The sequence below is a fragment of the Pholcus phalangioides genome, unplaced genomic scaffold (genome assembly GCF_987345545.1).
Source record: "Pholcus phalangioides strain wild (caught in Gottingen) unplaced genomic scaffold, Ppha-v1.0 ptg000022l_1, whole genome shotgun sequence".
Classification (NCBI taxonomy): domain Eukaryota; kingdom Metazoa; phylum Arthropoda; class Arachnida; order Araneae; family Pholcidae; genus Pholcus; species Pholcus phalangioides.
The window spans coordinates 31,004,990-31,017,582 of record NW_028301615.1 but is presented as its reverse complement, the minus strand read 5'-3'; the positions used below and the strand labels follow the sequence as shown (position 1 = coordinate 31,017,582).

The 12,593-nt window shown below is 34.7% G+C and overlaps 1 protein-coding gene across 1 annotated transcript; it reads right to left on the bottom strand.

The window, feature by feature from the left end:
* Nucleotides 1-14: 14 nt before the first annotated feature.
* On the bottom strand, nt 15-11,636 carry LOC149070181 (N-acetylglucosamine-6-phosphate deacetylase). The gene is made up of 9 exons (XM_089249255.1): nt 11,306-11,636; nt 9,701-9,840; nt 7,979-8,033; nt 7,302-7,511; nt 6,728-6,816; nt 4,795-4,939; nt 4,512-4,641; nt 1,637-1,683; nt 15-528 (listed from the first exon to the last, which is right to left on the bottom strand). Exons 1-9 carry the CDS (start codon nt 11,514-11,516, stop codon nt 350-352), a joined length of 1,206 nt encoding a protein of 401 aa, XP_089105381.1. The 5' UTR covers nt 11,517-11,636; the 3' UTR covers nt 15-349.
* Nucleotides 11,637-12,593: the final 957 nt, after the last annotated feature.

The window sequence follows — 12,593 nt, the reverse complement described above, 5'->3', positions numbered from 1 at the left end:
AAAAATTTATTGTTGCCACTTCGATAATTTTTGTATTTTATTTGAAAATACTTGCACTTTTTTTTTCAAGAAAGGTCCTTTTTTCTCTTCATAACTACTAATTATGTGATTCTACACAATAATTTGCCAATGCTGCATTTTTTGAAACAGCTTGTTAACAATCAGGAACATTGTGTAATGAATAGAGCTCTTGATTCAAAGGATGTGAATGGAATTTCACGTTATATATCAAAAAAACTTCTTACTTTTTCGAATTAGCATTTTTGAAAGGCTTCTTTATGATTGTCAACACATATTTTACTACATGGAAGACATAGAGCAAAAGTATTCAATTTGGGAATTTTCTAATTTAGCCTTTTTTCCACACACATTCACCAGCGATGTAAGTTTTGAGAACATGAAGATTATCATTAAGCAACACAAAGTCTGCGTCTGTGCCAAAATCGAGCGTGCCTTTTGAGTTTGTGATACCCAATGCTTGAGCCGGATGAAGAGTTGCACATTCTACTGCTTCAGCAGTAGAGCATCCTACAAGAAAAGTTTTGTTTTTGTTATTTGCTTATTTTAATTTTAATCCCTTCAGTACAATCAATCTCTGTGCACACAACAGTCGTAATTTGCAAAAGAATTAATAGCATGAAAACATCAAATATTTTACAATATAAGATAATGGTGAGATTTCCTTAAAATCTGTCTTGTCAAAACTCTTATAAGTTAAGAACCATGCATGAATACTGGAAAAAAATAGATCTGTTAAACAAATACTGAATGCTAATATGATAAATTTAACAGTATCTGCTGTTTGCATATTATTTAAAAGCAACTGTCATTGTGCAAGACCAAAGTAATCTTTTTCATTTAAATTCTTTGAGGAAGAGGGTGGGGAGCCAATGTTCACCAAAATCTTATGCAAGAGTGATACAAAACATTTAGAAATTTTAATCTTCTCAAGAGAGTGGCATGAAAAAAAATGGGAATCTCAAAATTTTTGATCAGATCTAATCTATAGAAATCTATTGCATTCATGTTTATCATATTATTAACATAAAAAAATAAAATTATACAGAGTATAGGATAATCCTTTCGACCTGAAATAACTTGCAAATACAGAGCTACAGGTTATAACAAACTTAAAAAACAGTATAGTAAACTTACTATGCTCAAACACAGTCAATTAGTAAATTTTGTACCTATTTATACTGAATTGAAATTTACACATTCAGATGAAAATTTGCCAAGTTATCAGTAATTGAAATTCTTGATTTGTTCTACTTTTTGAGGAGCTAAAATAATTAAGTCTTAAAAGAAATACAGTGACATGGTTGTAGAAAGTGATAAAAATAAAGTTCCCATCATGATTTTTCATTTTTATCCAAATGTAACGAAAACATTTTTTAGTTAACAGATAAAGCTGCAAATTTTAATAATTATCATTTTTTTAGAGTTAAGGTGGGGGGGCAAAACAAATCTTAATTTTCAATATTTCTTTAATTGTTATTCTACACCTTTTGTGTGCATCTTAAAGTGAGGTAGCCACTTTACTGTGCCATTATCTGAGTTGCATAGCTGTAGTTATCTCTGTTCACAAATTATTTTGGGTACAAAGAACTTTCCTATACACCTTGTATATATGTACCTGTTGATTCTTTCAAATGTCTAATGCACGAGTCCATCCTGGCTATGCTGAAAATTCATGAAAGTGATTATTATCAAATATATACTATATATATATACACACACACAGGTGTCCTATATACAAGCATACTTTGCTTAATGCAAGTAATTGGTTCTGCAAAATAATCACATAATGAGTTTAACATGATAGGGATAAAGAGTTTTCTTCAAAAAGATAACAGACTAAACCCAATTTCTATCAGTAATTTTTTTTTATGAATTACTTATTATTCAAACTCTAAAATACATCTCATGAATTTTAGCAAACAAATGAAATGAATTTAATACATTTTCATTTATGTCTCTTCACTACAGCGTGGATAGAGCTTGGTATGATAGGCTGAAAACTATTTTTTTCTGTGGAAACAGTCTAGATTAAACTGACAAGTGGCATTCTTAGTTTTTTGATAAAACTTCAGTAGCAAGAGAATTCTGAATACTGTGACACCTTGGTTAAAAAAAATAATTTGTTCTGACATCATGTTCATTAGCCGAAACACGATTTTCCATAGGTTTCTATGAAAAATTTATTCCTTCCAAGTACTGCCCAATATTTATTGATAAGTTTGTTAAAACACCAAAAAGCACTCTAAAAATGGTAAAAACTGACTGAAAGTTGAAAGACTGAAGCTTCAACATTATATAAATAGGAAGATGAAAATACTGAAGATCTTTTTTATTTTACACCATATACACAACCAACACACCAGCTTCTGTCTACTAAAACTGATGTTGACACAACCCAGTCAAGTTCGTAGGTCTCATCCATTTGTGATTTTGTCAGCTCATTTCTACATCTGATACATTCAGATGGAAAACATAAGTTCCAAGAATATCCATACTGTCTAGTTTGATGTTAACCCTTTAAGTGGTAATTACAAGGTATTTAGTCTCCATAAATGTCTTTTATTTTAGCATTGGCAAATCCAGATATTTTGTGAAAATAATTTCTCAATGAAAAACTTTTCCCTCTACCCCCCCCCCCTAAGTTCTTGTCAAAAATTGGAAGAAAACTTAATTAAAAATGTCATTTTGAAGGGTGTTTAGTGATTTCCAATTGCCACTTAAAAAGTTAAGAAATTGCAGTGAAACAATGTGTGCTCTGAAAACATAGGCTCTTTTTTTCCATGCATTTTATATAAGCTGAATCTTTCATTTTACATGAAATGGTTAAAAAACTTTCAAAGAGAGGGAGGTACATCTGGAAAAAGATTCCAAGATGGGCATGAGTTAATCAATCTCAAGGGACAATAATTCTGATGGTGATTGCCGCTAAAATTTCTTTCGGCTGCAGTCTCCGGCCCTTATGTGCAATTTTTCTCCCTAGTCATTGGATTCAGTCACCCATTTTTGTCAAATGGCTTGTATGTTGCATTGGTTGATGGCTGTCTTCCTGGGGAGAATGACGCGAGTAATTCGAAACTTGCGGGCACGGGGAGCCACCACTATAAATCTTTGCTAACTTTTCCGACACAACTCTGCCTCTTTTGAGGGAACGGAAGTAAGGTGCTTTGCATCAGTCCGGGGTTGTGAGCGGTTCTATCTATCAACTCGCAATGCAGCACATGCATCTATGTCAACGAAAATGTTTGTTAGACAAAGCAGAAAAATCATGAAAAAAAATCTTCATTAGCAAAAGGTGTTGATTAGTGAGATCTGGTGAATTGTATTTGAGTATCTGTTCCCGATTCATATCATATAAATCATAGAATCTAATGGATTTTGTCATTTTAACTGTCATGTCTTAAATTTGACAGCCCATTTTCAGGGAGCCGATCTCCCCATTAAAAAGTCTCGCCACAGAGAGCAACAGGCCTACAACGATTAATTATTCAATCATTACACTTCACTCATAGTTAGAAAAACTGGTGGAAGATGGCAGCACTACATATAACAAGCATTACACAGAAACAAACTTGACATCAGGTTTCACTACACGTATATTCCCGCATGTACCAATTCGTTAGAGGTTCCGCAAAGGAATATGGACGAGGTGCATATCTGGGTTTAGTAGTAGTAGCCCATTTTCAGGATTAACATCAAACTTCAGGCCAGGTTTTGCAGGTCACGATTTCTAAAATCTACTTTTCAAAATCGCATAAAACAAGGGATACCTGTAGTTAAACTAAATGTTTTACAAATGATTGGTTCAAAACAATATTTTTGCAAATACAATGCACACTGCTTAATGTAATTACATTGACCTGTGGTTCAGGGTTTAAGCTACGGTCGCATTTTTCGCAAAATGCAAAAGAAAATCTTAGAATGCGAAAGAAATAAAAGCTACTTTCACAAAAATACATACAGGAGGTACGAAACGAGTAGACACATCCAACCATCAATCATTAGCATTTTGCAAAAGCTTCCCCTTCCCCCCTTTTCGCTAAAGGAATTTTTATCTAGCTTAAACCCTGTTGTGATTTGTGATAACAATAACCGATTGATAACTATATCTGAAAATCAATCGAAAAGTTAATACAATGACCATATGTCCCATGTATGAAAATGGGACCACTCAGTTTTTCTTTTCTACATTAGCAGTCATACAATGTTTAATCATGCCATTTTCTTTTTTTCATATTGTTCTAAAACAGAAGCTGATATTTATATATATGATATAACAGAAGCTGCTTTAAGCTGATAACTACAAACAATTTTTTCCCCATTTTATATCAGTCCATTCTATTCTTTGCAAAAGTGACAAATTTACCCGAATGGTAACATTATCTATGATTCTAATAAGTAGTATTTACTGCAATTATAATGAAAAAAAATACACACACACACTGTTAAACATAAAATTCAGAAAAAGGTGATCTCGTCTCTTTTTATCTAACCTTCCACTAAGAGTGTCTGTCCCAGCGATGACAGCTTTCTTCTCTGTAACTTCCACTTCTTGAACTCCAATGCAGTATTTCCCTGGTTTGAGACCCATGGCAGACATAGCATCCGTGACAAGCACCAAACCTGTAAAATGAGTAAATTACTCAATTACATAATAAAAAAAGGCATGAAACAGTACTTCAAACAGGTTATAAGTTAAGTTCAACCGTTATGTAATTCTTTCACACATTTATCATTTCCAAATTTTTTTAAATGTTGTAGGAAATAAGATTGTACCTTTTGAATTAGTTCTGTATGCAATCCTTATGGCAGCTGGATGCGTGTGGATTCCATCAGCTATGAGCCCATAGAAAACGTTTCTGTTGTGAGGGATTTTTTCACTCGCAAGAAGTCCAACAAGTCCTGGGTCTCTGTGGTGAAACTGGGGAAAATTAGTTATGGTAAAAAAGAAGTAATTAGCTATAGAAACAAAAGAAAATATATTTTGGTATTAGTTTGAAAGGGTGAAATTTTCTCAAGATAGACGGCTCAAATGTCCAACTTTTATTTGCCAAATCGAAAACCTAGTTTCATAATCATAATTTCTTAACTGTTTTAATTTTCTTATCGAATTTACAATCAACAATTGCAAATGTGTAAGCAGTAAAAAAATTTCACTCCCACTCCAAAATCAACACATGATGTTTACATGTCACTATCAACACTCCTTCATAAATCTTATATGGAGCTGTTGACTAACACCCACATGTTTGTTCAACAGATAACTTCTTTCACACCCTTGACTTCACTTTGAACAGATTGAGTTATAAAGTGGTCAAGCTCTGTCATATCTGCCTGTTCTCTAAGAAAGGTGCACAAATAAACTTCACTCGCACTGTGGGGGGGGGGGGGGGTGTTCACCCCGTCAAAATGTTAGAAAATGGCTAATTCTTTATTAGGTCAAGTCTACTCTGTCATTTTGGTCCTTCCGAAAGCATCAGTTATTTCCCTCTCCTGAAAGAAATTTCTGACTATGGCTCCAACTCACACCAAGTATGAAAGAGATTTGTTTGTGTTAATCAAACTTTTATAATGTTCATATATATATATATATATATTAACCCGCGAATACGTAGGTTCAGTCTGCAAGACCCATGCACATGTATTTCTCTTATTTACAGACATGGGCAGAAAGTATTTTCTTAAGGTTCTTGTAATTTCGTATTTAAACTTGTTTATCTACTATACCAACTTTGGCCATGGTGACTATTTTTTATCCAGAACTGTTGAAAAATTTGTCTATTTTTCCCCGTACAGTCAATCAACATTTTTTTAAATGTTAGCTAATACTGTAAAGATGAGATTTGTTTATATTTTCATATCATACGGATTATTTCACATATATTTTTTTAAAAATATGTTACATTGTTTTATCATTGAGTTTCTGCTTTATTATGATGTTATGAGTAATCCAGAACTGTTAATTTGAAATTTACTATAAAATACTACAGCAATGGTTGATTACAATTATGTTCATAATATAGCTAAAATGATATAACCATTAATCAATCAAAATATAAATAAATGCTGTATCAATTATTTTATATAAAATATATTCAAATAGGGATCTGTGAGACCAGACCCATGCACTCACAGAAACATTTTCTCACCAATGCACTCATAGGTTAAGGAAGTTCAACAGTAATAAAAACTGAATTCATAACTAAGCAATAAATTCCCAGACAAAATCTAAAGGGGCAAACAAAAATGTGTATGTAATGGGATAGAAATCTGTAGTGGCAAACAAAAATAAGTAATTGGATAAGAATTCAGATTGAATTATGCCCATTCTCATGAGGTTTTTAACAACACTTCAATAAAACCACTCAACTCAACTTCAAAGACTAGCGAGTGAGTTTGATCACAAATCAAAGCAACACATAAAAACTTATTCTATTGTTCAGTGTAAAAAAAAATTGTGTTATTCACTTGATGTGGAAAAAAATTTACTAGCTCATTTATCTTCGAAATAAATCAGCAAATAAAAAAAATCCGCTTTTCAAAAGACATTTTGTTATGCTTAAATCTTAGAGAAAAAATTAATTTCTGAAAGGGGAAAGAAGTAACTTCTAAATGCTGGACATAGGGATTTTTTTTAAAGTTGTGAAAATTGTTTATCTCTGATATATTATAAGACAACAACATGGATATATTGAGGGTTTTTCCTTACTGGAAGCATAGCATTGAAGAGATGTGTGATGAGAGATGCTCCTTGGTGTACCGCTTTTTCTCCTTCTACTAAACTTCCACAAGAATGACCTGCAATAAATAGGTATAGCTCATGTTACATTCGATGAGATATATAAGCATCGTAATACATTTTGATACACTGAAGTAAAATATGAAAAACTATCAGAGAAAACAGACAAAACGGCAATAAAAATTTATAAAATACTTCTAATCCAAAATTTTCCCAATAAATACAATAACTGATGCATTTTTCAATGGTCATTGTCATAATGTCTAAGCATTGAAAATTTCCTTGTCTCTATAATCCAGGTATATTTGCAAGTTGTAGCCAGAGGTGGCAATTTGAAGAATGGATGGTCGAGAAAATTAGACTAGAATGAGAGAAGGGCAGAAAAATTATGTTGCCCACAGACCAAAAAACTATAAATCCATCTCTGTTAATAACTTATTCAAGTTTTAATGTTTAAAAAATAATGCTCAAAATGTAGGGATAAAATGGTACATTCAATGGTTTGAAAAAACAAATTACGAGCATGTATGGATGCAAAAATTACCCAAAGAAACAGTAATTCCTTGCTTAACCAATTCATCAATGACTATTCCTTCTGGATCAAGCTCAGGAGCTATTGTCAATACAGATATGTTTTTTATGCAACCATAAACATCCTGAATATCCTTCAGGCCATTTTCCAAAGTCCTTATATGTTGCACTGGATGTGCACCCTTTTTTTCTTTGTTTATAAATGGTCCTTCCACATGGACACCTAAAACATAAACGAGCAACAAATATTTTGTGTAGAAGTAATACTAACACCAATTCAGTTACAAATTAGGGACTCAAAAATTATAACTTCACTTTACTATGACACTTACTATTCACTGCCATGTCATATAGAATCACTTTATTACTGCTTCATCTCAGAAAAGGTGATATGATAATTATTTTATTGTGGAACCTAACTTGTGCATTTATGCAGGTAGTGTATGTTATGTGTTAAAGTTGTGACGATCATCTCTGAAATCATGGGAAACTGGCAGAAAACGTAATTTGAAATGGTGTAAGACCTGTTACTCGCTGTGACAAGATTTTGTTAAAGAGCAGATCAGCTAGCATTTATGCCTTGTGTGAAAATGGAAAACTTCAGTGAAACTTTATATCACAAATGTCCACTGAATTATGGTACTAGTTTTTTTCACATAAAAAGCCTGAATTGCAATAAGTATTACAAACCTAAAACGCCTGCACCATGTTTACCACCATTTCGTTTTCTAACTTTTGGTATAACCTATGAAATACACAAAAAAACTGCTTAAACAAATTTGATATAATAATTCATTTCAAGGCTTGACATATATCCTAGGTTGCCATGATAACTAAGAAATTAATATTGGCACTTAAAATTTTTTATGTGTGGTTACCAAATTGAAATCTGAGGACAATACAAAAGTTTTGGAATTTATATCAGTGTGTATATCAATACTGAAAGATATACTATGTCTGGGAAAAGTGAGGGATTATTTTTTTATGTTTTTCGTGAGAAAAAATGTTGCTTATAAAAAGTTGTTCTGGTGCCAAGTGTTTTTTGTGATTTGTCAAGCCTTGATTCATTTATATACTTTTTAAAAACAGTCCATCTCTTAAATAGACTTTTTTTCACATAAAAATGATCAAACTTCAAACAGCCCTTAAGAGTCACTACGATTAAGATAGGATTGGTCAATATATAAGGAACCATTCACAACTCAAAATATATAGCATATGCAGTAGAACTCTGATTTATCGATACAGAAAGATGTGTCTAATCAAAATTAAGATATGACAACATTTTTTACCAACAATTTAAAAATATTTTGGCTATGTGATTTTGCTTTACAATAAGTCTACTGACTCTTGTGAATTTCATAACAATAAATGCATTAAAAATATATACGTAGGGTACATAGAAAATGGGGGTATAGCATTTTACTGGTGAACCATTGATCCTAGAGGTATACTTCCGATTATAAAAAGCATCCAAATAAAACATGTAGTACTCAAATATATCATTTATGTTTTAAGGGGTTGCATAGTTATTGAAATTAAATTTTTTTATACATTTCCTGTGAGCCCCAAAACCCAGTTAGAAAATTGTGTCCTTTTTTCCCCCACGAAAAAAAATTCCATGTTTCTAAATGCAATATTTGCTGAGATGTTCAAATTCGAAAAACGGAAAAAGTTGGGAAGAAACAGCACTGAATGCGGATAAACCGTTTTACCTGCTTATTCTGTTTTTTCCAACCCCCCCCCCCTTTTTCGAATTCTGATATCTCAGTGAATATATCCCTTAGGAGCATTGAATTTTTTTTGCTGGCATCAGGAGAGACAAGGTAACAACTTTTTAATTGGTTTTTTTGGCACAGGGTGTCCATATAAAATGTTTACATTTTTAATTTAATAAACACACAAAAAAAAACCACTGCTTGCAACATGAATAACATATCTGAGTACTGAGATAACTAAATCTGAGTTATTTCGATACTTTTTCTAATGAGAAGTATTCCTCTAGGATCAACAGTTTGCCAGTAAAGTATCATATGGCTTGTTACCTATACACCTTATATATAGCTATGCACCCAAGGGCATACCCAGGCTCTGAACTAGAGGGGGCAACTCACGATATTAAATTGATATGTCTGTGCTGTGTGCCAATTATTACACTTTAATTTCTTTTCTGGGGGGTTGCTGCCCCCCTCCATGTATGTATCCCATCTTGGCAATGAAAAAATGGATGTGATGCCTACCAGAACATCTTACATCCACATATCAGACATTGGATAGGGATCTCAGGCCACTTCGCGAATTTGCTAGCTAAAACCCCCAAAAAACACCTGTCATTTCTAAAATTCAGAGGGGCCAATTCACAAACTGGGTAGACTTCAGATTTTGGCCATAATGAATAAAAAGTTTTAATACCTTATGATACGTGTCTGTGGTAGATGTAATAATGGTTGGACAAAACGATGTGACTCCATGGCTGAGTATTTCTTTGGCAACTACCCGTACACTTTCTTCAATGTCGTTTGTGTTGTTGGAGAAATCATAACCGTAACCTCCTGAAAAGTATATGTTTTTAAAACAGCTTATTTCTGAACTTTGAACATATATACTTGTGCAGCCGATTATTGTCATAAAATGGTGCAGGGAATGATTTTAGTTAAAATGACCTTAAGCAATCACTACAAACCCAACAACACCCAGAGACTTATGCAGGGGAGGGGGGATTCCCCCCCCCCTGTTCCAAGATTAACAAAAATTCAAAGTATTTTAATATTTTTTCAAAAAATGTGGGGTAAGCGAGCATACAGAAAAGCTAAGGATTATAGAGATAGATGGTATTAAGAACTGAGCGGCATCACACTGTAAATCCATGGTGTGGTGTCCCTCAGAATAGAGTGACATCCCCTCTCCTGGCCAGTTCCTAGAACCCTTGTTGTTCAAGAACGTGAAACCTGGGCAGGGCAGTCTAAAGAACATCCTGGGCAGAGTGGTATTTAATTAAAAGACCTGTTAACTTTGAAAATTTCAACCAGATTTCATTTTCATGAGGCACACTTGGAGTCATGCCCGGGTGTTAAAACAGTACTGAATCGGGGTCCTTATTGATTAAAATATAGGTTTACTGTAGGGATTCATGAGTTGAACTTCTATGCGTCCTTTTTTAAAAATTTAAATTTTTTTTTGACGAGCAATAGTCTGTCAGTGACATCAGTGATTTTTGAGATGAACAAGTGTCCTATGCATTTATGGGGGAACAAGGATCCTCAGGAGGGATATCTATTTCTATTTCTGTGATGCATAGGCAAAGATAGACCTGGAAGTCTGGGGGGGGGGCACAATGATGATGTCAATTCATATATACATTAGATCAGTCGACTCCACCTTTGACGGTGGGGGGGGGGGGTATCCTTTAAAAAACATCCAAGTAATGAGGGTAGTCCATGGGCCCCCTTCCCAAATCCAGCAGCAGGGGTTTTTCCCTTAGGCCAGGATCTTTAGCAGGGCTCAGGCAACGCCTTTTCCCCCAGCATCTATGATTGAGCTGACTGATACACACGTATATTATTGGCTATATGAATTGACATCATCATCTTCTGAGCCTTTACATCATTATCTTTGTGTCCACCCCTACCCATTTTTTCAAGTCTATCTCTGCTTGTTTTCTGGAGCCTGCCCTTGTATAGTGAATGATATAAATGGTATAATTATAAATGTGAAAAAAAATGATGAGAATCTTCCCGGAGCCCGCAAGCTGGAGCCCCACCACCCTTGTCTGGCCACGGGTTAGTTTCAACAGCATCTTTACCCGGGGGTCCACCGGGTGAAGTGAAGTTCTGGGGTCTTCTCCTGTTTGGAAGTATAAGTGCCTGCCCACCAATTAACATTGTTCTGAGAAATGATTGTACCTGATCACATTGTCACGAGGCCCCTGTACACTGGAGGCCCCCCTGGGTGCGGGCAAATGAATTAAAACGGCTCGGCAAACAACTGGGACTGTTAATGGACAATGAAAGAGCTCACCATTGATCTGGACATCTATGAAACCGGGAACGACGAGGGCGTCCTCGCAGTCGATTTTGATGTCCGCCAAACGCTTCTCTTCGTAGAAAAGTGGCTCCGGGTTGACGATCTTCTTGTTGCGGACCCAGAGATCCTCTCGGTGAATTTCGTGGTCCCTGAGTATTTTGCAATTAGTGAACTGAATCACCGTTCCGTCATCAATCGTCCCCATCACTAACAATTAAAATACCTCTTGATTGATTTTCTCTGAAGCTCCGTCTTATCACCTACACAAAATCAAAACTGATAATATCAAACATTGAAGTTACTATTATGAAAAAAAAACCAGCACGAACTTTGGGAAATTTCAGAGAAGGAAGTGTATTCCGTAGAAAAATGAAAACCATACTCTCCATGGACAATACGGGACATGTACTGGTTTCTCAAGAAAATATGGTCAGTATTGTGCTACTGCAATCTGAAATCCATGTCTTTAGTTAGTGCTGTCATCTATCCAGAAATTACTGAACTTCAATTAATAAATCGCAAACCGAAAAATAGGACTTATGCTGTCATCTATGCTTCAGAAAGCAAACTAAAAGACTATCAGCTAGTATTAGCTATCAACTATCAGGTACTATTGTTGAACCATAGATGGCAGCAAATTCATGGTAACATATTTATTTATTATTAGTCAAAGCCATATAAATTATATATATATATATATATAAATAAACATGGCGGACCACATGTTTAACTTGCAGCCTAACCCAGATGAAATATTCCTGACAACATCGCTGGTACAGGGTACCATGGAATTAAGTAACTCTCCCTGTGAAAAGCGCTAGTTGGAAAAAAGTGCAAAATTATCTTTGAACATAAACAAATACATACATAACTGAAGTAAATTTAGTCGGGCTTGACTTACTGTAGTTTCTCGCAAAAGCTGTACGACTTTGACTTATATAGCTCCTATGTATGAGAAATATTTCCGTAATGGAGGGTTCCCTGCCTTTTAGTTTTCAAAGACGATACCAGACACTGAGCTATAAGTAAACTTTACTTAAGCCGGGTTTTCCTAGGAGCAGGTTTCCTGTGCCGCGCGCAACGTGATTCGCCCAGCGCGACACGCCGTCCACTCACCAGTAAGAAAAGCAGCTTGACTGCTTTCCTACAGAGCGCAATACGGCTCACGACAGCGCTTTACGTTGGGCGTTATTAGCTGACTCTTTCGGGAGGAGTCAAATGCGTCATGCGCCGCGGTTTTGCCGATATTCTCTTCAAGCCGGGTTTTCCTAGGAATAGGTTT